Below are 27995 nucleotides of genomic sequence, written 5' to 3' on the forward strand. Positions count from 1 at the left end.
TTTCCTGCCATCTAGTACTGTCAACTTAATGCACAGTATGTAACCTTTTCGGCCTGGAATGCATAAACTTACATTTTGTAACATTAAATCGACAACCAGTATCCTTTACACACAATGTGAATATATTTCAATTTATCCTATTGCTTTCTTTGCATCATTGGCAAACAACTGAATATCTTCCTGTAAATATTTCTCTTTATAATTAATATTCAAATTAATGAGTAGTGACCCTAGCACAGAACCCCCAAGTCATTCCACTAGCCACTTTCATTCTCCTAGATTCCACTCCACCATATACTACCCTCTGTAATTCCACCCCCAACACACACACACACACACACACACACACACACACACACACACACACACACACACACACACACACACACACACACACACACACACACACACATTCATTCTACCAGCTTGACAATATATCATGCCACATCCCTGTATAGTATAGGATGTGTAGCCACATCCCTTACTTAATTCTGTTGTCACTGTATTATAAAATGCAAGTAAATTACTAGGACAGGACTTACCTTTTACAAAGCCATTCTGTCCATCATAGAGTATCGTATTACCGTCCACCCACTACTGGATTTTACCTTTAACCACTACCACTTCTGAGATATTAATTCATCTATAATTTGATATATCTATCTGAAATACCTTTATCTTATGTAATGGAACTATTTCACCTTCTTTCCACTCTCTTTGAACTTTTTCCAAGAGAGTTAAACAATTTAATCAGAGGCAAAGCAAATTCTCTTGCACTTTCACATTAATGTGAAATATCAATGTGAATACTACTGTATTCATATTGATATTTTTCAGTATGCTGTGTGCTTCCTGATCATCTACCTCAATTTTGACATCAGTCTTTGTGACATCAACAACTGCAAAATCTCTTCACAAAGTAATCACTCTACAATGCAACTGTTTTTTTTTTTTTTTTTTTTTTTTTTTTTTTTTTTTTTGCCTTTATCACCCTCCTAACATCAGTACTTTTTAAAATCATCCTTCTATAGTCATTTTTCCTTTTAACTTGCTACACAGTGAAAAACTCTTTTGGATTTACCTTAGCCTGCTTAGTTAATTTTCTCTCATATTCTGATTTGGCCTTTCTTATGATATTGGTCACCTTTCTTGCTTGCACTCTTTACTGCTCATGAGAATGTTGATCACCTTTTCTCTCTATTTCTTTCACAGTGTTTTACTTTTCTTTCTTTCTTTCTTTCTTTCTCTCTTTTTTTTTTGCAGCTCTTGCTTTATTTCTCTACCCATCCACTTAACCTCAACTTCATTTATTCTTCTGACTATGGATATGCATTCTGATACTGCTTCTTTCAAACAATACCTGACCACTTCCCATGCTCTGCTAACATTCTTTTCTTGTAGGTTCTCAAGTCATGGCACTGATCGAAGAAGCCTGCCAAAATTACAACCTTTATGGCTCAACATAAACCACCTTCTTGACAGAGAATTCCACATGTTTATTTAGCAACCTCCCAGAACAACACTGCATGGTCACTCTCTCCAATTGGAGACAGAGTGTCTATGTTGGTTATGGGTACATCTTCAGATGCTATTACCAGATTCGTCACTCTGAAACCCCTGGTCTCTTCCATGACTTAATTATCCCTTTTATAATATTATTAAGGGTAATTATCCCTTTGCAACTGTATACAAATTACACTTCCATCTTGCCATACCTCCTTTATTCTCTCTCCCCATAATTGAAGCCTCTTATAATCCACATCTTCCTGTGACCTCCTAGTCTGTAGAAGCAACCAACAATATATTTTCTGCTATTGGCATCTATCTCACACCATATAACTGCAAAGGAGCCATCTCCTCCAGACCTAAAATTCTCTTTAACTTCTAATTTTGTTTTTTGAAGTTCTTCAGCTATACTCAGCAAATACCCCACCTTCCATTCTGTTTCTTCTATCCTCTTTGAAAATACAATACCCTTTACATTCTATTCCTGTAACTATATCATTTTCTGTCAAACAAGTCTTACTGATGCGTATAATTTTTTGCCAAGTCGAATTGACCGATGCCAAAAACTCCTCTCCCTTATTTCTGATACTTCTGGCATACATACTTTGGCATAAACATACTTTCATCACTTTCTCATTAAGTATACCTCTTATCATTGAATCTCCACACAATACCTTCCCCTTATTCCCAGTTTCTTTCACTTTTGTACTTTCCCAATCATTTGTTCTTTCATTCTCCCTCCTGATATATATCCCACATGACAGTCATTTCTCCAGTTACTATAGCTCCTATTTTGCCTTTTGAAGGATGCTGTGGATGCACACCTTACTGTCATCATCCACAGTAAATTCATCACTTTTTATTCTCTCATTCAAATTTCATGCTCTATCATTCACTCATCCTTCGACATTCTCTACCACACTGTTCCTATCTTCTCTTTGATTGTTAATATTAGTTACATCATTCTCCGACTTTTTTTTTCTATGACTAGCATTTCTTGCACTTGCATACAAAACATTTACAATACACACTTTCTCCACTCTCACTTTTGTTCTATAAACCGTTCACTCTTGGCAATAAATGCATAGAGTACATGCTACATCATACAATATCTCTCATGATAAATTCAGTGAACAAGGAAGCCTTTGCTGCCATTTTCCTTGTGCACATTGGTCATGAGAAAGGCTTTCTGAATTATATTGCATAATAAATTTCATAAACACATACACTTTCAACTTTACAACAATCTCAAGTAAGTAAAATACTACAAAAAAATTACTAATGTTCACTAAAATAAAAACCTTATCTGTGAGCTACATGAAGGACAGATTCTACTGTGCACTATGCTAGAACTACCTATCTGATTTATTATTATTATTACTATTACGGGCAACTCCAAGGAGTCCTTAGACTAATCAAGGAAGGCCCTAAACATCATGTCAAGAACTATTCAGCATTCACATAGTATCTATCATACTTTGCTTTGAACTCATTTACAGTCATGGCATCCACAACAAACTATGGCAGCTTATTCCACTCATTGACTACTCTCCAAGCATAAAACCTAGTTCTAACACCCTTGCTAACTACACTCTTGCTCAGTTTCCATGGATGGCCCCTAGTTCTCCCATCATCATACCTGTTCTGAAAACTTTCCTCTGAATTAATCTTGTAAAAACCCTTCAGTAATTTGAATGTCTCAATCATATCACCCCTTTTATGCCTATCAACCAATTTCTGTAACCCACAGATCTTCAACCTGTTCATTCAATAGACCGGCTATCATCTTGGTTACTTGCCTCTGGATCCTCTCTACCTCCTCCCCATCACCAAGAAACCCTGCTGCCCAGATCTGCACACAGTAGTCAAGACGGAGTCTTATCAAAGCTCGATAAAGAGGAACAATAACCTGCTTGTCTCTGCTTGTCAAGATATTTCAAATAGTTTCTTGGAATAAAAACTTATAGCAGCCTGTTCTGCTTTCTTACAGAGTTCATCATGAATTTTCTTTTATACTCTCTTATACTTTTCCTTACTTGTCTGTTTTTCTTCTTCTATACATTTTGTTTCTCTCCTTTTCCTTTTTTTTTTTTTTTTTTTTTTTTTTTTTTTTTTTTTTTTTTTTTACTCTGCAGCAATTCTCTGCTAATTATTCTCTCCACCAGCAGAGAATAGTAATTCTCTGCTGGTGGTGATAATGAAATGTATAATGAAATTAGTCAAACAAATAAGAAAAGGGTGATCATTATGGGCGATTTTAATTATGGCAGTATAGACTGTAATGATGAGATAGCAACTGAAAGTAAAGAAAATGAGTTTCTTGAGTTTTTGAGGGATAACTACTTCAGACAGTATGTAACAGTGGTCATGCAAGGATTGTGGGTCTTGGATTTGGTCATCTCATCAGAGGATGTAATTATAAATGAGGTGTCAAATCATCCACCAATTGGTGAGAGTGACCATGAGGTCATTACCTGGGTGGTTGTCAGCAGTGTGAGGACCTCTGTGAGAAAAGGGCACATGTGGAACTAAAAGGGGGGGGAGGATTATGAAGAGCTCAGGAGACAGCTTGCAGATATAGCATGGAATGAGGAGTTACCTGGAAGAGAGATCAATGCAGCTTGTGGGGGATCTTCAAAAACTATCTGGTAGATGCAATGTCTGAATGTATTCCAAGGGTGAGAAGGTTAAATAACATAGGTGTGAGATGGATTAATAAAGAGATTAAGCATGCGACACAAAAAAACAGTGCATTGTGGAGGCAGCATAAGCGAAGTGGAAATAACCAATTTCATGAGGTCTACAAAGACCAGGCAAGGAGGGTGACTTGGTTGGTCAGGGTAGCTAAAGAGAGGTATGAACAGCAGTTAGCTAATGAAACCAAAAAAAGAATCTTAAGGAGTTCTTTCGATATGCAGACAGCAAAAAAAATAATTATTATGGAAGGATGACATTGATAGGAGAAAATGGTATAAAGACAGTTGTTGCAGAATGTGTGTGTGGTAGAAATACTTAATGAGCAATTCATAAAGGTCTTTCAATCTTGCGAATGTGACTTCATTGAGAGATTGAGAGCAGTAGATGATGAGGAGGAGAGACTGACTGTAAGTGAGCAAGAGGTGTATGGGGAGTCGAGTAAACTAGATGTTAATGAGGCTGTGAGACATGATAACATATCGCCACGTATTCTGAAGGAATGTGCCAGGTAGTTGACACCTGTCTTGACATATTTTTTTAATACAAGTCTTGCACTCGTATTAAAAAAAAGCTCGATAAAGAGGAACAATAACCTGCTTGTCTCTGCTTGTCAAGATATTTCAAATAGTTTCTTGGAATAAAAACTTATAGCAGCCTGTTCTGCTTTCTTACAGAGTTCATCATGAATTTTCTTTTATACTCTCTTATACTTTTCCTTACTTGTCTGTTTTTCTTCTTCTATACATTTTGTTTCTCTCCTTTTCCTTTTTTTTTTTTTTTTTTTTTTTTTTTACTCTGCAGCAATTCTCTGCTAATTATTCTCTCCACCAGCAGAGAATAGTAATTCTCTGCTGGTGGTGATAATGAAATGTATAATGAAATTAGTCAAACAAATAAGAAAAGGGTGATCATTATGGGCGATTTTAATTATGGCAGTATAGACTGGAATGATGAGATAGCAACTGAAAGTAAAGAAAATGAGTTTCTTGAGTTTTTGAGGGATAACTACTTCAGACAGTATGTAACAGTGGTCATGCAAGGATTGTGGGTCTTGGATTTGGTCATCTCATCAGAGGATGTAATTATAAATGAGGTGTCAAATCATCCACCAATTGGTGAGAGTGACCATGAGGTCATTACCTGGGTGGTTGTCAGCAGTGTGAGGACCTCTGTGAGAAAAGGGCACATGTGGAACTAAAAGGGGGGGGAGGATTATGAAGAGCTCAGGAGACAGCTTGCAGATATAGCATGGAATGAGGAGTTACCTGGAAGAGAGATCAATGCAGCTTGTGGGGGATCTTCAAAAACTATCTGGTAGATGCAATGTCTGAATGTATTCCAAGGGTGAGAAGGTTAAATAACATAGGTGTGAGATGGATTAATAAAGAGATTAAGCATGCGACACAAAAAAACAGTGCATTGTGGAGGCAGCATAAGCGAAGTGGAAATAACCAATTTCATGAGGTCTACAAAGACCAGGCAAGGAGGGTGACTTGGTTGGTCAGGGTAGCTAAAGAGAGGTATGAACAGCAGTTAGCTAATGAAACCAAAAAAAGAATCTTAAGGAGTTCTTTCGATATGCAGACAGCAAAAAAAATAATTATTATGGAAGGATGACATTGATAGGAGAAAATGGTATAAAGACAGTTGTTGCAGAATGTGTGTGTGGTAGAAATACTTAATGAGCAATTCATAAAGGTCTTTCAATCTTGTGAATGTGACTTCATTGAGAGATTGAGAGCAGTAGATGATGAGGAGGAGAGACTGACTGTAAGTGAGCAAGAGGTGTATGGGGAGTCGAGTAAACTAGATGTTAATAAGGCTGTGAGACATGATAACATATCGCCACGTATTCTGAAGGAATGTGCCAGGTAGTTGACACCTGTCTTGACATATTTTTTTAATACGAGTCTTGCACTCGTCAAGTCCCTAAGGAGTGGAAGGAGGACAAGATTGTGCCACTTCATAAAGGAGGTGATCGAACTTAAGCATCAAATTATAAGCCTATCTGTGTGTCAGGTGTTGTGTTAAGTTGTTGGAGAAGCTTGTGAGAACTAGGATCCAGAGTTGGGTTGATAACAGTGGTATCATCTTTGATGAACAGCATGGATTTTCTAAAGGGAGGTAATGTTTTAGTAATCTACTTACTTATTATAATAAAGTGACTGCTTCCTTGGACAGAGGAGAAGGATATAAAGTAATATAGTTAGATTTCGGAAAGGCTTGTGATTGAGTGCCTCATGATAAATTGATAGTCAAACTAGAGCAGGTGGGGTTGAATATTAGATTAGTGCATTGGATTGGAGACTGGCTATCTGATAGGTATCAACAAGTTGTGTTGGGGTAGTGATATCCAGGAAAAGGAAAGTCACTAGTGGAGTGCCTCAGGGGTCTGTTTTGGGGCCATTACTGTTTAACTTGTATATTAATGATATAGGTGAAGATTTTGATGGAGATATTCAGTTGTTTACAGATGATGCAAAGTTGTGACAAACCATGAAGAGTAGTGAAGATATTGTGGCCTTACAAGAAGACTTGAATAAATTGAGTGATTGGGTACGGAAATGGGGATGTGAGTTCAATGTTGCAAAATGTAAGGTTTTAAAATTTGGAAAACAAAGAAGGGATGCAGAATTTATGCTTGGTGAGGATATATTGTTGGAGGTGGAAGAAATAAGAAATCTGGTGGTGATAGTGGATAAGGATCTGAAATTTAGGGGACACAGCCAAAATTGTGAAGACAACACACAGGCTTCTGTGAATGATGCAGAGGACACTGACGTGTAGAAGTAGGGAGATTCTTGTTCCGTTGTATACGGCTTTGATTAGGCTATACATGGACTATTGTGCCCAGATTTGGTCACCTGGTTTTCAGAAGGATGAAGAGATTTTGGGAAGGTTCCAAAGGCGACTGACTAAGGTAGTTTCTGACCTCTGGAATGTCGAGTATGAGAAAAGATTGAGAAGATGTAATTTGCCGAGTCTGGTGACTAGGAGGAAGAGGGGAGATATGATAGAGACCTACAAGTTGGTAAGGGGGTTGTTATAGGATCAGTGGTGGAGAAGTTCTACAGAAAATAGTGGGAGATCGGGGGGAGAACCAGAGGTCATCCCTGGAAACTGTATAAAGAGGGTGTGAGTAGAGGAGTGAGAGGCAGGTTTTTTTTTGTGCAGAGTTGTAAATGATTGGAATGCCTTGTCTGAGAGTGTGGTGTCTGCAAGGAGTTTGAATGTGTTCAAGGCATGGTATGATGAGCTGTGTGTGTGTGATAAAAGGACCTTCCGGATGAGTCTTTGACTCCATGAGGTCTTAGGGCAGTAATAATAATAATAATTTCTCTTTTTTCACTTAGGAACATTGTTTTATCCATTCTGCATTTTTTTCTGAGCTTCTCTTTCTCTCTCTATCTCCTCTATTTTCCTAGAGTGAGTGAGAGGCAGGTTTTTTTTTGTGCAGAGTTGTAAATTATTGGAATGCCTTGTCTGAGAGTGTGGTGTCTGCAAGGAGTTTGAATGTGTTCAAGGCATGGTATGATGAGCTGTGTGTGTGATAAAAGGACCTTCCGGATGAGTCTTTGACTCCATGAGGTCTTAGGGCAGTAATAATAATAATAATTTCTCTTTTTTCACTTAGGAACATTGTTTTATCCATTCTGCATTTTTTTCTGAGCTTCTCTCTCTCTCTCTCTCTCTCTCTCTCTCTCTCTCTCTCTCCCTCCCTCCCTCTCTCTCCCTCCTCTATTTTCCTAGTATTCTTCAGTTTCATTTTATAATTCTTCTATATAGTGCTATTTTTTTTCCATATCTTCATGTACTTCATTTCATGTTATCTTATTTGTTTCATATTTGCTTTTTATTGTACAAACAAATTTTTCAGCAATATCCTTATTTTTCACTTTATTTATATTGTTCCAGTTTCTTTTTGCTCTGTAGTTTAAATGACTTCATTAATTTCATTTTTATCTACTTTTTTTTGTAATATTCTTAATTTTACTTTAATTATATTGTGCCAGTTTCTTTCGCTCCTTGGTTTAAATAACTTCGTTAATTTCATTTTATCCCTGTTACTGCCAATATGTGATATCTGTATGGATCTACTCCTCTCCACATTCTCTGCCATCCCAATTCCATGATTTATTTATTGTTATGTGATTTATTTGGTTTTTACTCATTCCTTTGAGATCCAGGTTTGTTATATTATTATTGTTCAAGACTGTATCTCCTATGATTAAGTTGTTAAATAGGCTGAAGTCCTTGAATAATATTTTATTTTCATTTTCCTTCATCTCCTAGTCCTTTTTCCATCACTATCCATATCCACTGTTGTCTCTATGTATATTTGCATCTCCCATAACCAGGGGCCACAGCTCTTTTTACTAACATTATTTGTAGGCTGGCAAATATTTATTATAGTAGCATTTTTATACTTAGTTTTAAACCTAGCTTATATTTTTCATTCTGATACTGATTTCCATTCTAATAGTATTTTTCTTGCATCCATTGTCATCATTAGAGCAGCACCCATGCTATGTTCTTCATTGATTTTCATGTTCTTCTGAGTTTTTCATTTAATTGTTTGATGTAAATTTGATCTCACCAGTCCCATTTCATCTAGTTTCACTTAATCCTGGTATTTGTATTAAAATGTATTTCACTTTAATCATATTGTACCAGTTTTTTTTTTGCTCCTTGGTTTAAATAACTTTGTTAATTTCATTTTTACCTTTGTTACTACCAGTATGTATATTTTATATTTTGTATTTTTTATTCTTTTCTATTTGATGAGCTTTCCCAGATTCATACGTTGTCCTGATGTTCCAACATTCAAATTTGGTTGTAAATTTGGTGGAGTGTAAATATATCTTTCCAAGAGCCTTCTAGTGCTGACTAGTTCTTCAGTAGCACTAGTTTGATTTCATTCAGTCCTTGAGATATATGTAGCAGAAATTTTTTTATGTATTGTGGTTGCTTGCCTGAGTACAACCCTTCTCCTTTCTCATCCAGGCTTGGGATTAGCAAGTGCAGAATTGGAAAAATAAGAATGTAGTGAATAAGGAAGTGCAAAATAGAATTTTTTTATATGAGAGGAGTAGATAAGTAAAATGCATCATCGGATTGTGTTGTGAGGGATGCATGTGAATGTGTTTTAGATTCAATACAATAGATATTGCTCACTGAATAGGATGCCATGCATTTAAGTCCTTTACCTTCATAAAATCTGATGCATAGTTTCTTATTGTTTTTCATAATTTAATAATAATATTATGATATTATATAATATTATAAAGAAATTCTTATTGTTTCTTGTACATGAATTATAGCCATTGATGAAACCCAGCCACCAACATTTATTCGCCAACTGAAAGATCAATTAGTTGTTGTGGGTGATGCTGCAAAACTTGAAGTTAAAGTGATTGGAAAACCTAAACCTGAGATTGCTTGGTGAGAACGTTTAAACTTAGTATTCCTGAATTTATTTTCTTTTATGGCATATATCCATTTCTTTGTAAAAATTGCACATACTGTGAGTATATGAAAATCTCAAATTATTTTTAGATTTAGTTTTTCAGTTTTCTCAATGGTGAAAGAAAGTATTTCTTTTCTTAAAGCATACAGCAATTTATTGAACCACAAATCGAATTACAACTACATTGATATGCCAATTCTTACTGTTAAATTCACAACTTAACGATACAAAATTAATAATGGAAAAAACTCACGTACAAAGATTATTTAATAGTATAATTTTCGCCTGTGTGTCACAGGCATCTTCAATACATTAAGCTCAAATTAAACAATAACTGACAATTCCAAAAAGCACCACCTAAGTAGCTGGTGTAAGATAACTAAAAAGGTCAATAACTTTCCTTAAAAAAAAAAAAAAAAAAAATCAATACAATAAAAAGTTAGGAAAGATGAGCTGATTTGTAAAGTACTATCTCCCATAAAGGGGATAGACGTAAGCCGTTGGATCTGTTTAAGTTAGGAGAATGAAGTAGAGTTTCACATGTTTCTTTATAAAGGCGTTCCATGAGAAACTGACTTTTGTGAAGAACTTTTGTCTTTCTCCAATGAACTCTGTGTCTGGTGAAGATGGCATGTTCTGCAAGTCCAGACTTTTCAGGTTTAAAGTATTCAATATAAGATTGGTGTTCTTCTAGCCGAATAGAGGCAGATCTTCCCGTTTGTCCGAAATAAGATAATCCACAAGAGCACGGAATCTGGTAGACACCTGGATGATTAAGACGTGGAAGCTTGTCCTTAGGAGAAGTGAGAAAGGTGGAGATTTTTCTAAACGGTCAAAAGGCAACAAAAATATTCAATGGTTTTAAAACTTTTGCTATATGTTCACTGATGCCCTGTACATAAGGGATAGTAATGCGCATTATTTCTTCTGTGTTTGAAGAGGAAGACATATTAAAACTACTCAAAGTTCTTTTAATGAAGCAACTCTTATAACCATTAAATAGAAAAGAAGAATTTATATATTGTAGTTCTTTCTGTAAAAGATCATCTGAAGAACAAAAGGAGTGGGCCCAATGAACTAGTGTTTTAATAGTTCCTGCCTTTTGACTGGGATGGTGATGAGATTCCGCATGGATATAATGGCCTGTATGAGTCTTCTTTCTATAAACTGAGAAATGTAGGTTACCATCTGGTTGGCGAAGAATTAAAAGATCTAAAAAGGCTAACTGTTTATTTGATTCTACTTCTAGGGTAAACTTGATCCTAGGATGAAATGCGTTTAACTTAGTGAGAAATTGTTGAAGTTCATCAGAAGAATCATTACTTACAGCAAAAATGTCATCGACATATCTGTACCAATGGGTAGGTCTGAGAGAAATGTTGTCAAAGATACGTTGTTCAAAATGTTCCATAAAGAAATTGGAGATAGCAGGAGAAAGAGGATTACCCATTGCTGTTCCTTCAATTTGTTGATACAACTTATTTTTAAAGGAAAAATAACCAGAATTTATTACAAAATCAAATATGTTTACAATGTCTGAAGGAAATTCCTGTTGTAGTGATTCAATACTTTCCGAAAGAGGCACATTTGTAAATAAAGAAACAACATCTAAACTGATCATGATATCAGAAACGTCCAAATGAAAATCTGAAATTTTATTTTTGAAATCCAAAGTATTTTTTATATAAGTATCAGTTCTTCTAGTTGAAGAGGAGAGTAAATTTGATAAAAATTTTGAGATTTTGTAAGTGGGGCAACCTATACAATCTACGACTGGTCTTAACAGAATGCCTGGTTTATGAACTTTTGGAAGACCATACAATCTAGGTGGATGACCGAAGAAGGTTTTAAGTTTTTTCTTTTGATCTTCATTCCATTATCTATAAGAGAATTAAGTCTCTTCAATTGACTCCGGGTAGGAGCTGATGTAAGAGGCCTATAAGTTGAATAGTCACAAAGTAAAAGAGACATTTTTCTCTCATATTCCTTCCCAACTTGAATCACTACAGCCTTCCCCTTATCAGCTTTCGTAATAATTAAATTATTGTTATTCTTCAGTGATTTCAATGCTTTAAACTCAGAGTAAGAAAGATTAGGACGAGGAGGCTTGGCATGAAAAAGAATTTGTGCACATTCAAAACGTAATCTGTTGGCTGTTTTTTGGGATAAGGATCGAATACCCCTGTCTATGTTTTGAAAAAAATCCATAATTGGCACTTTATTCGGCGTAACAGCGAAATCATGTCCTTTTGATAAAACAAAACGTTCACAGTCTGTTAGTGGACGTCCGGAAACATTTATAACTACTTTATCTATATCAATAGTAATATTACTGGATCTAGGTATGCTGACCAATGATTCAAATTTGCATTTTAGTTTGTCACGAGAATCATTAAAAACCTTTAAGTAAGAACTCGAAGATATGCGCATTACAGTAGTAAAAGTTTCAACCGTTAAAACAGATTCCAGAGCATTTTTTATATCCATAATTTCTCTATTTAAGAGGGCAAGAGATTTTTTAGCTTCGTGTAGCTGATTATTTAAAAGAGACTTACTAGCTTTGAAGTAGATCCGATGAGCTTTTGGGGACCTAAAAACTTCTTTTATTTTACAACAGGTTGGAATAACCTGGGCCATCTTACATCATTTAAGGAATATTAATCTGTTAATGCATTTGGCTTTCTTTACCAATACTTTACCGTATCTAGCAGATTGTTTGGAAATAGACTCTCCGTGAAGTCTAGCAATAAGTTTTAAAAGAGGTATACCGTGAGTAGACATATCGATACAAAATTAATAATGGAAAAAACTCATGTACAAAGATTATTTAATAGTATTTAATATGTCTTCCTCTTCAAACACAGAATAAATAATGTGCATTACTATCCCTTATGTACAAGGCATCAGTGAACGTATAGCAAAAGTTTTAAAACCACTGAATATTTTTGTTGCCTTTTGACCATTTAGAAAAATCTCCACCTTTCTCACTTCTCCTAAGGACAAGCTTCCACTTCTTAATTATCCAGGTGTCTACCAGATTCCATGCTCTTGTGGATTATCTTATTTTGGACAAACGGGAAGATCTGCCTCTATTCGGCTAGAAGAACACCAATCTTATATTGAATACTTTAAACCTGAAAAGTCTGGACTTGCAGAACATGCCATCTTCACCAGACACAGAGTTCATTGGAGAAAGACAAAAGTTCTTCACAAAAGTCAGTTTCTCATGGAACGCCTTTATAAAGAAACATGTGAAACTCTACTTCATTCTCCTAACTTAAACAGATCCTACGGCTTACATCTATCCCCTTTATGGGAGATAGTACTTTACAAATCAGCTCATCTTTCCTAACTTTTTATTGTATTGATTTTTTTTTTTTTTTTTTTTTTTAAGGAAAGTTATTGACCTTTTTAGTTATCTTACACCAGCTACTTAGGTGGTGCTTTTTGGAATTGTCAGTTATTGTTTAATTTGAGCTTAATGTACTGAAGATGCCTGTGACACACAGGCGAAAATTACTATTAAATAATCTTTGTACGTGAGTTTTTTCCGTTATTAATTTTGTATCGATATGTCTACTCATGGTATACCTCTTTTAAAACTTAAATTCACAATTTAACCTTGGAAGAATGGGCAAAGTGGATAGCTACTCAACATTTGCCAATGACATTTTCTCATGTGTGCATATACAGCAATCCCTCGATTAGTGCTCCTAATGCGTTCTTTAAAACAGGCGCATTAATCGAAAATCCACTAATCAAATATAATAACCTATGGGAAAAAGTATAATTCGTTCCTCAAATTTCTTTTTTGACCCTTAATTTTTTTATAAAAGAATTAGGATATGTCTCAGGGCCTAGTTAAGGGAAAACCACGAAGCTGAAAGGCAATAAAACATATTCAGAATATAAATTTTATTATTCTACTTCTTAACAAAGAATTGAGCTAACGTACTTTGGCGAGCATTTTATTTCTTTTTTTCATACAACCAACGGTATGGCCCTATTGCCTCTTCTACTCTTCTGCAAATTTTACTGCTTCTCTCTTCATCAGGATCAGCCTCTAAGCATTGCTGCTTAAAAACTTCGATTGTACAAAAAATATTTTCAAATTGTTTTTGTGAAATCTCTTTTGGCTGACTATCAGTGGTTAAATTTTCTTCATATTCTTCGGGATCTTCCCACTGTGCATCTAAATTTAGCAGGTTGGAATCACTCAATTCTTCAGAATGAGATTTAATTAATTCTTGGACATAATCATTGAAGAGGAAAAAGAAATAAGGCAATGTATGAATTGGTCACCAACACGCAAAATCACTTGATTTATACGTAAAATTTTCCAACTGTTATACAAGCAAAATAGTTACCACTTTAAAAACTACAATCATCATAAAAGTGAAGTTAATTTTCCAATGTGTAATAATAAACAATTCATCCCAGAAGATGGATTGATTACCCTATTATCGGAATGGATTCTTGGTTTTGTGACATACGCAGAAGTGTTGAAGGGTCTCGAATTTGTGGGTGTACTATAGCAGACGACATAAATTTTGGTGGTAAAAATTTGGAACATAGTGTACATGGAAGTAGTGTAGTATGGCATTAAAAATAACTTTGTAAAATGTTTTAAATCTGTAACTAAATTATTTCATTCTGGTGAGTGATTTTTTAAAATAGTTAGCAATAAAAATGTATAGATAGAAAATTTTTTAAATCTGACATTTATTTTTAAGATGTATATAGGCGCACTAATCGAATTTGGGTATTGAAAAAAAATGATGCACTAATCGAGGAATTACTGTGTGTGTGTGTGTGTGTGTATATATACACACACACACACAAACACATGCACACACACACACACATACATATATTGCTGTATAAAGTGTCGCACTTTATACAGCAATAAACCAGAAATGGATATAAATATTTACTTTAATAAAAATAAAAATAAAAAACATTTTATCTTACTTTCATATGGTTTCTTCAGGTGTAGAAAATAAAATTAATAGACAAAAAAACAAACAGTAAAATATTAGTAAGGTGTAGACCTATATGGGATTCTAGTGATTTTAAATTATGTAACACACATTGCATTGTTGAGCATGTTGTACATATTCATATTTACATATTTGGCTAGTTATAGCTAGCATACATCCATTCTAGGATAGTCCATTCAAGGACTACATTTTACACCACATATTACAGGATTTTTAGGCATGTGGTTCTTGTGTCATGTTTGCATTCCAACAGTTAGAAATATGGCAGGTAAGAAACCAAGAAATGCATGTTTGCATAAAATATAGGAAATGGGAACAGCTTGTCAACCTTGATATCAGCTTATATTTAAGTGTTTGCAGTAGCAGCATGTCTGAAAGAAGTAATTGCTAACAGAGAGAGAGATGAGTAGTGTGACAGAGGGTGAGGAAGATGAGTATGATGTAGAAATTAATGTAGTAGATTTAGAGGATGATGATGATTGGGTGGTTGAATGTTGAGCGAGAATAGGTTGCTTGCAGAGAGAGAGAGAGAAACTATGAGAGAGAGAAGGTGGAACGTATAAATAATGAGTTCAGAAGCATAAAAGAGGATATTAGGCACTGGAAAGGCTGAATAGTATAAGATAAACAAGAAGGAAGTGAGAGAAAGTTATGGGAATGATAGAAGAAGTACCAGAGAATGAGGAGGATTGAGAGAAAGGCATGATAGTGCAGGAGCTTGGAATGGAGAGATGACAGGAAGGCAGGTAAATAGGAGTGCAAGGAGAGAGAGAGAGAGAGAGAGAGCAAGAAATGAATGGAGCAGTGAGGGGTTATGATGTATGGAGATTCAGTGATTCATGGAGTGTAAGATAGAATACCAGAGGAGTGCTTGCCTGGAGGAATGACAGAGTGTGACTATGGCAATTAAGCAAGATGACAGAGTTGATGGGATGATGAGTACAAATGACCTGAGAGGTAGTGTAGAGCAGATAACAAGAGATTTGAGGTTGTATGACAGAAGTGTGAGAGGGAAGATAATAAGCTCATTACCTAGATATGACAATGCAGAGATGAAGAGAAGAACATCAATAATGAATGGCATGAGAGGTGTTAAAAGAGAGTGTTGGATAATTTTGATGCATAGAATATATTTGAGGATAGAAAAGAGCTACATTTAAGAGATGGACTACATGATGAAGGATGTAGGCATTTGGAGTGAGAATGTTGTTCTTGGGTAAGTGAGAGTATTAGTGTAGGGGAACTTCAGTTATCAGGGTCAATGGACACGGGGAAAGCTTCTTGTGAGGATAGATACTTGAGAGATGAGGTAATGTATGGTGTTATGCACAGTCAAATGGAGTCTGGAAGGAATAATAATAATAGGTATAGAAATACTTGCGATGCCATTGAAGTTTCTTTATACAAATGCCAGCAGTGTCAGAAAATAATGGAGATGAATTAATAGCCTCAGCTGGTTCAAAGATTATTAGGATTAGTAAAACATGGTTGAATGAAGATGATGTACTGACAGGAATAGACAAGGGAATAGTGTATTTCAGCAGAATAGGAAAAGCAAATGTGGTGGTGGTGGTGGAGTATTGCTTATTATAAGTGATGAGTTGTCACTTTTGAGAGTGAAGGATTTGGAGCAAAATGGCATTAGTTGTTTGGAAAGTACGAGGGTTGTCTGGAAAGTTCTCGGCATCAACCATAGATGGCAACACTGTTGACAGAATTTTTTTTTCCAAGTTGGTACATCTGTCATAATGTGAAATTGAAAAAGTCATTCTATCAAGTAGTTTGTTTTATACAGCTGTCTGAAGCAAAAGTGTTGTCTGTATCCCTTGAAATGGATAAAATTGAGTATTGTGTGGTTATAAAATTCTTTGTAAATGAAGGTTTAATACCAAATGAAATTCATTCGAAGTTTATAAAAGTTTATGGGCACTCTTCTCCTTCATTTTCGAAAATTTAGAAATGGGCTGCCAAGTTTAAATGTGGCCATACCAGCCTTAAAGATGATCCATGTGAAGTATGTCCAAAAAGTGTAACAACACCAGAAATCATTGATCGAGTACACGATATGGTATTGGATGACTGGCAAGTCAAAGTGAGTGAAATTGCTGAGCCCATAGGCATTTCAAAAGAACATGTAGGATATATTTTGCATGAAGAATTGCAAATGCTGGCCTGGTTGGCCGAGTGGTCAGCTTATCTGTTCTCCAGCCAAAAGGTTGCAGGTTCGAATCCTGCTGTGGGCATGGGCGTTTGTGATTGTCTGTCTAGTGGTGGTAATGAGCGGTAGATGGTGTTGATGTAGTTGCGGTTCATTGTAGTTGGTGGATTGAGTGGTATAGAGTAAGTGCCCTCCCTTGATGAGTCTTTGGACTCGCTGGAGGGTGTTACATAGTAATAATAATAAAAATGAAAAACTTTTGCACAAGATGAGTGACACGCTTGCTCACAGCAGATCAAAAACGCACTCGCATGAAAATTTCTAAGCAGTGCTTGGAGCGTTTTAACAAGAATTAACTGATTTTTTGTGTCGATTTATTACTATGGATGGACTTAGATTCACCATTACACTCCAGAATCCAAATAGCAGTCAAAAGAGTGGACAGAAGCAGGTTGTTCAGCGCCAAAGAAGACAAAGGGGCTTACATCAGCAGACCTTCAGAACACCTACTTAGCCTGCTAGGGGGCACCATCAGGACTTTTAGGAGACCAATAGGTTCATTACTTCGTTCTCAGTTACTGTGTTGTAGTGCCTACATGCACGTGCCTTTTTTTGTAAGCTCCTTTTGAAGATGGCAACGTGACGTTGTCGAAATATCAGAAATATTTATTAAAGTGTAATTTAATTTTTATTCTTATCTGCATTGTCAATTCCTTAAGTGATTTATTAATGCATAACCAATGTATAAGCCTGTCTACGAGAATTACCAAAGAAGACAAAGTCGGTTCCATCAGCAGGAAAGGTATGGCATCGGTGTTTTTGGATGCTAAAAGCATTTTGTTTATTAATTATCTTGAAAAGGGTAAAACAATAACTGAGGAATATTATTTCGATTTTTTAACCAGACTAGATGAAAAAATTCATGAGAAAAGATCCAGTTTGCAGAAGAAAAAAATCATCTTTCATCAGGACAATGCACCTGACCACAAAGATGTTTTGGCAATGGGAAAATTAAGGGATCTGCACTATGAATTGTTGGAACATCCACCCTATTCCCCAGATTTGGCTCCCTCTGACTTCTTTCTCTTCCCAAACCTAAAACTCTTCCTCACTGGTCAGCATTTTTCTTAGAATCAAGAGATGATTGCAGCTGTAGAGGGGTATTTTGCAGATCTTACTGAGAACCACAACTGGGATGGGATAATAGCACTGGAGCATCTCTGGAATAAATGTATTAGTCTTAAGGGAGATTATGTTGAAAAATAAAAATAATTTTGAAATTATAAATTCATTTTTTCGTTGTTAGGCTGAGAACTTTTCAGACCACCCTCATATATGGTAATCATCTCAACAGTAATAAAATGACAGATTCTTGCTCCTACTGTTCAAATGTTATTCAATTTTTGAGGTTTGTAATGGTTTAAAAAAGGCATCTAGATATCTGTCAATATATGTTAGTTTTTGACAGATAGTCACTTTTAATGTACTAGCTTTCTTAGTTAATTGTACATCCAGAAATGGAAGTGAACCATTAGATTCTAACTTGTATGTAAATTTTATCTTGGGATGCTGGTTATTGAGGTTGGGTCACGAAATTCAAAACTGAAGATTGTCTCTAGCTCTAGATTAAGAAGATATTATTCTTCTGGACCCTTTCTTTCAAATATTTCCATATAAAGATTCACCAAAATGGGAGAAAGAGGGCTACTTTTGGCTAAATCTGTTCTGTTTATATATGGAATCATTATTTGAAATACACAGAAGAGATACAGTATCTGGTTTTGGAGTGCCATTATTTTCTTGGAAAATTTACCTTGTAGTAATACACAGTGGGCCAGACAGAAACATTAATATATAATAGTCTGCTATGCACCAAATTTGTAGCTGATGATGAGACAATAGAAGATTTTTGCAAGCAAATAGAAGACAGTTTAAAAGACAAAAGCACATATACCATAGTATATGAGGATTTCAATGTCAAAATTGGTAAAGGCCAGCCTGAAGAGAAACATGGAGAATAGATGATAGAAATGAAAGAGGAGAACATCTTGCAGAGTTTGTTGAAACAGAGAAGCTTTATATAATGAAATACTTTTTTAAAAAGTGGTCTGGAAGAAGGTGGACATAGCGATCTCGAAATGAAGAAATGAAATTTACTACATTATGACAAATTGCAAAAGAATCATAAAAAATTTTAGAACAATTGGGAAAATGTACTGTGACATACACTGATCACAGATCATAAAGAGCCATTCTTCATATAGAGAAAAGACAGGAAGCAAAAATATGAGCAATATCAAACCATAAACAAGCAAAATGTATTGATATGGACTTGGTAAATTAGTAAAGTAGGTTGGTTGGAGTTTGGGAGAATATTAGATAAAGACCATAAAGACCTAGCCAAATTCAACCAACAAATAAAACAGTGCAAAACACAGACAGAATATATGACAGAAAAGAATCACAATCAGCATCTCAGCCAAGAAACATTACAACTGCTGTGTACAAGAAGAGAGTTAAAAGATTTAGGTCATACTCATTTAGAATACATAATCATCAGCAAGTTACTGATAATAAATATACAACAAGATTATGCCAAATGTAGAATAAATAAACTACAAGAGGCAGTAGATAAACAAAGGAACCTAAAACAGTAGAAGTGGAATTAAGGATGAAACAAACAACAATACCAGCTCTCCTAGATGAGCAGAATATTAGGAAAACAAACTGAAGAGAAATATAAAAAATTGTCCAGAATTACAAGTAATCTCTATTCATCCATACAAAATATCACCACAATAAAATTAACTTGGTATTAAAAAGCACCAGAAAATGCTGCCAGAAGAGGTAGAATGTGCAATCAATCAAATGAAGGTAGCCAGAGACAGATGAAATAAGAATAGAAGATATCAAGGCATGAGGAAATATCATTTGCAGGCTAGAAGAGTCACGATTGTTGCACAGAAAGTTAAGTCTTAGTGTGAAAAGAAAAAACAGACTCTGCAAGCTAAAGACAACCCACAAGAATTCTATCAATATGCCACAAATAAAAGAAATAATGAATATGAAAAAACAATTAATAATTAAATCAATGAAAAGAATAATAAATATGACAGAAAAATTAATGGAAGCTAAAGATAATCCACAAGAATTCGATTGATATGCTGCAAATAAAAGAAAGATTGAATATGAAAGAATAATTCTTCTGAATACAGATGGTGTGAGGGTGACAGATGCAAAAGAGGTTGTTTAACTAATGACTTCCCATTTTTGCTAAAAGTTATCAACCTCGTGTATGCAACATTGAGTTCACTGCTACCTCTTCATAGGATGAAACTCAGGTGTATGAAGAGGAGGTATTACAGCTGTATAAGAAAACTCAGTAATAGGGGCTGATGAGATATCAGCATGGGTGATAAAAGAATGTTCAGCTGAACTAGCTATTCCTTTCGTCAGGCTATATAATTTGAATTTCAGAACAGGGAAGATTCCACAGAAGTGGAAAGAATGTATAGTAATCCCATTGCACAAAGGGTGGTGCAAAGACCATTCCAATGTATCTAACTATCAACCAATTAGTATCTCAGGAGTGGTGGTGAAGATTTTGGAAAAATTGGTTAGGGCTTGCATTCATAAATGGGTTGACAGTGAATCTCTACTAGCCAATGAACATCATGGGTTTATTAAGGGAAGGTCATGTTTTAGCAACTTGCTCACATTCTGTAATAAAGTTACCATTAAACTAGACAAGGGGAATGGATACACCGTGATGCTATTCAATCTCTATGTTAATGACATTGGAAAGGATTTGACAGGCTACATATAACTATTTGATGATGATGCAAAGATAGGTAGGGAAATCAGGAATGCTGCTGATATGCAGTACTTGAAGAATGATTTGAATAGGCTGGAATTGTGGGCATGGGAAAATGGATGTTGGTTCAATGTCAGTAAATGTAAAGTCATGCGCTTTGGTGTAATTAGATATCCAGTGTCGTATTATATTATATTGGTGGGATTATGCTAGAAAAAACTGTTCACACTAGTGATCTTGAAGTGTTAGTAGGTAGCAAGTTGAAGTTCAGGGGCCATGTAGCAAAGACTGCAAATACAACTCAAAGCAATGCTCCAACACGCTTTCACATGGAAAGATTTTTTGCCACTATAAGGTGTGTAATGTTGGAAAAGAGCTCCAGAATTTGAGTAATATGGTGGTATTTTTTGACTTTTGGTGTTGTACTGTTTTTTAGTAACATAGCATATCTTCTTGATTTTTGGCATGATTTTTATGTGATTTATTACTTAAAATTGCCTTATTTAAACAGAACGCAATGGTGTTACTCAAGAGGTCAACTACACAGGCATTGACTGGTGCAACTTGGCAAGCACCAAGAAAATTAAGTGGTATTAAAGACATAGATGTTTCAAAAATGATTCGATATCATAAGTGTAACATGTCTGCATGGTGGAATGTAAGAGATGTGGTTGTGGAGAGAGTGAATTGGAGAAGATGAGAGAAAGTGTAGATCAGGAGGCTGCTTAGAAGGATAAAAGAGAATAGTGTGACAGGAAGGGTAGTCAGTGTGTTGCCTAGGTATGACTGTGGTGAGATGAGGCAGAGAGCAAGGATTATGAATGATATGCTGGCTGAAATGTATGAGGAGACAGGAGTACAGTTGTTAATATGTGGAATGAGTTTGAAGGACGAAGTGAACTGTATGGGAGCAATGGACTACATTTGAGTGGCTATGGTGTGAGTTGCTTGGAGAGATTGTTGCTGGAAGGTAGAGAGCTGAATAGAGAGAATGAATCAGATCAAGTGGGAAGTGATGTGGAAGAGCAGGAGAGTAAAACAGGAGAGATTGAAGAGGTGGTTATGAATGGGGAAGTGAATGGTATGAGTATAGAAAATGAGAGAATGAGTGTTCAAGAGGAGCAGGTAAACTAGGAGGCTCAGGGTGGACAGCGGTACTCAGCACGAGTAAGGTGGATGCCCCAAGAGGAGGTGAGAGCATATGTAGACAGGAATGGGATGACCTGGGATCAAGACGAAACAGTTGGAATTGAAAAGGGTTCTAAAATGAATAAGCAGAAAGGGAAATGGCCTCAGTTCATCATGGAGAGATTACATCGAGTGAGCAGTATCAGAGGAACTAGCTGTGGATTCAGAAATGAGCAGTTGTGTTTATATACAAATGCTAGAAGTATAAGAAACAAGGCAGATGAAATGGTTGCACTAATTGCGTCTGTTCACCCAAAGATTGTTGGAATAAGTGAGACATGGTTGGAAGAGGATGATATCCTGACAGGAATAGAAATGGAGGGTATGATGTGTTTTCGTGAGGATAAAAGGGGTAAAAAAGGGAGGAGAGAGTGCCATTGATGATAGAGAAAGAGTTATGTCCATACAAAGTAGAGATGCAAAAGAAAAATAGTACCAGTGGTTTTGAGGCAGTATGGTGTGAGATAGAGGTGAATGGAATCAAATACTTGGTTGGATGTTGTTTGGATATAGACCAGGTAATATGGATGATGGTGATAATGAAATGTATAATCAAATTAGCCAAGCAAATAAGAAAAGGGTGATCATTATGGGTGATTTTAATTATGGCAATATAGACTGTAATGATGAGATAGCAACTGGAAGTAAAGAAAATGAGTTTCTTGAGTTTTTGAGGGATAACTACCTCAGACAGTATGTAACAGAGGGCATGCGAGGATTGAGGGTCTTGGATTTGGTCATCTCATCGGAGGATGTAATTATCAATGAGGTGTCAAATCATCCACCAATTGGTGAGAGTGACCATGAGGTGATTACCTGGGTGGTTGCCAGAGTGTGAAAACCTCTGTGAGAAAAGGGGATATGTGGAACTACAAAGGGTGGGGGGGGGTGATTATGAAGAGCTCAGGAGACAGCTTGCAGATATAGCATGGAATGAGGAGTTAGCTGGAAAAGAGATCAATGCAGCTTGTGGGGGATCTTCAAAAACTATCTGGTAGATGCAATATCTGGACGTATTCCAAGGGTGAGAAGGTTAAATAAAGTAGATGTGAGATGGATGAATAAGGTTAAATAAGGGAGATGTGAGATGGATGAATAAAGAGATTCAGCATGCGCTACAGAGAAAGAGGGCATTGTGGAGGCAGCATAAGAGAAGTGGAAATAACCAATTCCATGAGTCTACAAAGACCAGGCAAGGAGGGTGACTTGGTTGGTCAGGGTAGCTAAAGAGAGGTATGAACAGCAGTTAGCTAATGAAGCCAAAAAGAATCCTAAGGAGTTCTTTCGATATGTAGACAGCAAAAGAAAGAATGATTATGGAAGGATGACATTCATTGGAGAAAATGGTATAAAGACAGCTGTTGCAGAATGTGTGGTGGAGATACTTAATGAGTAGTTCATAAAGGTGTTTCAATCTTGTGACATCATTGAGAGATTAAGAGCCATTGATGATGGGGAGGAGAGACTGAATGTAAGTGAGCAAGAGGTGTATTTTGAAGGAATGTGCCAGGGAGTTGACACCTGCCTTGACATATTTTTTAATCCGAGTCTTGCACTCGGTCAAATTCCTAAGGAGTGGAAGGAGGGCAAGATTGTGCCACTTCATGAAGGAGGTGATTGAACTCAAGCATCAAACTATAGACCTATCTGTGTGTCAGGTGTTGTGGTTAAGTTGTTGGAGAAGCTTATGAGAACTAGGATCCAGAATTAGGTTGACAACAATGATATTATCTTTGGTGGACAGCATGGATTTGCTAAAGGGAGCTCATGTTTTAGTAATCTACTTACTTATTATAATAAAGTGACTGCTTCCTTGGATAGAAGAGAAGGATACACAGTAATATAGTTGGATTTTGCAAAGGCTTTTATAGAGTACCTCATGATAAGTTGACAGTCAAACTAGAGCAGATGGGGTTGAATATTAGATTAGTGCATTGGATTGGAGACTGGCTATCTGATAGGTATCAACAAGTTGTGTATGGGGGAGCGATATCCAGGAAAAGGAAAGTCACTAGTGGAGTGCCTCAAGGGTCTGTTTTAGGGCCATTACTGTTTAGCTTGTATATTAATGATATTGGTGAAGATTTGGATGGAGATATTCAGTTGTTAGCAGATGATGCAAAGTTGGGACGAACCGTGAAGAGTAGAGAAGATGTTGTGACCTTACAAGAAGACTTGACTAAATGAAGTGATTGGACACGGAAATGGGGTGTGAGTTGAATGTTGCAAAATGTAATAATAATAATAATAACACAAAGGCTTCTAGGAATGATGTGTGGAGGATACTGACATGTAGAAGTAGGGAGATTCTTGTTCCTTTGTATAAAGCTTTGATTAGGCCACATGTACTGTTGTGCCCAGATTTGGTCACCTGGTTTTCAGAAGGATAATGAGATGTTGGAAAGGGTCCAAAGGCGACTGACTAAGGTAATTTCTGATCTCTGGAATGTCGTGTATGAGGAAAGATTGAGAAGATGTAATTTGCAGAGTCTGGTGGACAGGAGGAAGAGGGAAGATATGATAGAGACCTAAAAGTTGGTAAGGGGTGGTTATAGGATCAATGCTGGAGAAGTTCTACAGAATATAGTTTTTTTTTTGTGCTGACTTGTAAATGGTTGGTATGCCTTGGCTGAGCGCATGTTGTCTGCAAGGAGTTTGAGTGTGTTTAAGACACAGTATGATGAGCTGTATATGTGTGATAAAAGGACCTCCCAGATGAGTCTTTGACTCCATGAGGTCTTGGGGTAATAATAATAATAATAATAATTTGTAGAAAGTGTGATATATTATTAGACCAAGAGTTCATGAATGTGCAACACATTGAAAAAGTAAAAAATTGCATAAATGAAAGAAACAGAAATGAAACAAAAACTAATGAAATTGATGGAGCAAAAGAATTCAAGAATGTTGAGGTGAAAGTTAGTAATAAGGGAGTAAAAGGAAGTATTAATGGAAATGGATGTATGATGCAGCAGAATGAGAGGTATCGAGACTACAGGAGGGATAGAGAGTGAATTGTTGGAATGCAAAATTTGATGAAACAGTTGTTGAAAATGAAAAATGAAATGAATAATATGTGGACTGATATTAGACATTTAGTAGAAACTAATGAAAGTATGCAAAAGAGTGTGAAAGTGTGCTATCAGATAAGTATCATAAAGTTGTATATGGCAGTGCAGTATTCCAAAATAAGAAGGTCAGTAGTGTTGTGCTAAGGGAGGCCATATACTACATGCTGATGCATGTAGTATGTGGCTTCCCTTGATGAATCTCTCACTCCATGGAGGTCTCTCTTAATAATAATAATAATAAAACTCTAGCAGCAAGGTTCACTTGTTACCTAAATGAATGTAGAATATCTGAGGAATGGAAATTATCTAAAACCATTCACATTCATAAAAGAAAGGAGAAAGAAGAGAATATCAACAACTATAGATCAATATGTCTCCTGTCCCACCGCTATAAAAAATTCAAAAATACCATACTAAATATAATCAAAAACCACTATATGAAAATTACAGAAAAAAAGTAAGCAGGATTTTAGAAATGATTCTACACAGTCAATGATATATGCACACATACAATATACTATCTAACCAAAAAATGCAGAGAATGTCATCTTTCACTTTATTGAGATTTTAAAAAAGCATTTTACACAGTAGAACATAAAGCACTTTTCTAGGTATTAAAAGATCAAGGCTTTGAACAACCATATATCAAGTTAATTCAAAACATGCATACAACAACAAAATCCAGATTACTCTTTTTAATAAACTCCTTGAAATACCCTCTTAGGAGAGGACTAAGACAAAGAGATGTGATCTTCCCCCAATCTCTTTAAAACAACTCTAGAAAATATTCTCAACAACACAAACCTGGAATGAAGTTTAAATATAGGTGGAGAGAATCTTAAAATATTCATGTTTGCTGATTATGTGATTCTTATTTCTCATCAACCATCTGTACTAGAAATAATGTTGAATGAGATAAATTTACATTGTAAAATGGCAAGATTACAAATCCACCCTGAAAAGACAAAGTGGATGAAAAATGAATACTATCATGACCAACAAATCAGTTGTAAGATAAACATAGACAGAGTAGAGAGCTACATTTATTTAGGAGAAGCAATCAAAATGGATAATGATATATCAGATGAAATAAATAGATGCAAAAAGGCTGCTTGGAAAGCTTTTAACCAGATAAAAGATACTATCACAAACCAAATAATAGATATCAAAATAAGATCTAACTTTTTTAACAGTATTATTCTACCAGCAATGACCTATGGTAGCAAGACTTGGAACACAACAAAAAAAAGAAGGGGGGGAGGAACAAAGCCTAATAACTCAAAGTGCAATAGAAACTATATAAGCAAGAAAAATCACATGAGACAAACTGAAATAAGTGAAAAATTTTAGATTGAAAGATGTGCTGGACAGTATCTATAAAATAAAATATTTATATCTATATATAAAGATAGATACACTTCGAGAATAACAGAGTTGTATTCCAGACACAAAAGCAAACCTTCGAGACCACCCAGGAGATCCTGTGTTAAAGTCAATAGGAGGGAAATGGAGATTGGCTCAGGATAGAGAAAGTTAGCATTTTTCTGACCTGCAGTTATGAAGAAACTAAGACTGAGAGCACAGGCCCATCATGGAAATCTTGGAAAAGGTAATACAAAGCGTTTCTCAGTCTGAATGTTAGTTAACATTTAGCAGCTTCAATATAGTGAATCAATGTAGAATCAGAAAAGAAGCATGCTTTGCATTACCAGATACTGAGGCAATTGATATGAAGTCAACAGTTTCTATATACAAGTAGGCTGGTCATGAAGATACATTACATGCAAAATTTGTCTGCTTATACTTGAGTAAAGGAGAAAAACTAGAATGTAATTGCCTGTCAAGTATAATATGCCTAATGTTGTTCATTGTGTCATAGACCAATGTTATTATCTAATGTGGTTATCTATTTGAATGCCACAATTTAATATTTGTGAATAAGTCTCAAGTAACTTACCATGGATGGATTCATTGAAAGAAATTAGACTCTTTTACTAAGAATAAGTTTTATATTTTGGGAATTTTTTTTGTCTTCTAATCTATATATCAATGCTTTCGGTAGATAATTGATTTTGGGTATAGCTACAGATAACAATTGTAGCAAAAGGAACTTTTATTATCTATTTGCAATTTATTCTAAACCTGTTCTGATTAGTCATTCATTTAACCTAGATAGCCAAGTAGTTAATGTAACTGGTCTCCAATCAACAATCTGCAGTTTTGAATACTCACTTGGATGTTTCTAATTGTCTTTAGTTGAAGATGAATTTCATCATCCAGTTTAGACACTGTCCTACTTATTGGAGGCCTGAAGTGGCTTAAAAAGTCCATGTTTGATCTCTAGAGCAGGGTTTCTGGACTGCATAAAAATTAAATAAAATAATTAAAAATTATGAAAAAATATTTCATAGACTGCTCACAATACTAATATACTATAGGTTTACAACCTTTCATAGGCAGGATATGCATTAAAAAAAAAGAATGGAACTTCTTTAGAATAATTATATCTAACAGAAGACTTTCTCAATTTATAAAATTATTACAAATTAAGTTTCATTTTTGTTTCAGTGAGATGAAAAACTACTAACCATTTTTTTTGCTTGTTGATTTTATTATTAAGTTATCTTTATGTATTGTTTTTTTTTTTTTTTTAATTTCTAGGTATAAAAATGATGATTTGATCCCATCACATGAACGTATAAAAGTCAGTAGTGCTGAGGAAGATAATGAGTACTCAGTTATTATTCGGGATCTGACTCTGGAAGATACAGCAAAGTATTCTTGTAAGGCTACAAATGAAAAGGGAGAAGCAATTGATAGTGCTGTACTAACCGTTAAAGGTCAGAAATTATATTTTAATTGAGATTACATGTATAATAAAATTAAAACAAATTATACTTTTTTTTATTCTTCTTGAACATTTACTGCAATTTCAATTATTAACAGCTGAGTAGAAATTTCAGTGCTTATTAATCTTTATGCACAGAACAGATTAAAATTGAATTATTTTCTAAGTTTTTTTAGAATATATTTATGAAATATAAAATTTCAAATAATCTGTAATAAACTTCATTGCCAATGGTAGTATATGTGT

The 27995-nt window shown here is 35.4% G+C and overlaps 1 protein-coding gene across 1 annotated transcript in view; it reads left to right on the forward strand.

Moving 5' to 3' along the window:
- The window catches only part of LOC150109564 (protein Obscurin-like), a 1271613-nt gene that overhangs the window by 624842 nt on the left and 618776 nt on the right, over positions 1-27995 (forward strand). The window contains exons 48-49 of the mRNA XM_090402667.1: positions 9525-9645; positions 27563-27741. Of these exons, the coding sequence (XP_090258793.1) occupies positions 9525-9645; positions 27563-27741 (300 nt within the window). The remainder of the gene's footprint in view (positions 1-9524; positions 9646-27562; positions 27742-27995) is intronic.

Source organism: Typopeltis vanoorti, chromosome 2 (genome assembly GCF_054136105.1).
Source record: "Typopeltis vanoorti isolate ZY-2024b chromosome 2, IOZ_Tvanoo_1.0, whole genome shotgun sequence".
NCBI lineage: Eukaryota > Metazoa > Arthropoda > Arachnida > Uropygi > Thelyphonidae > Typopeltis > Typopeltis vanoorti.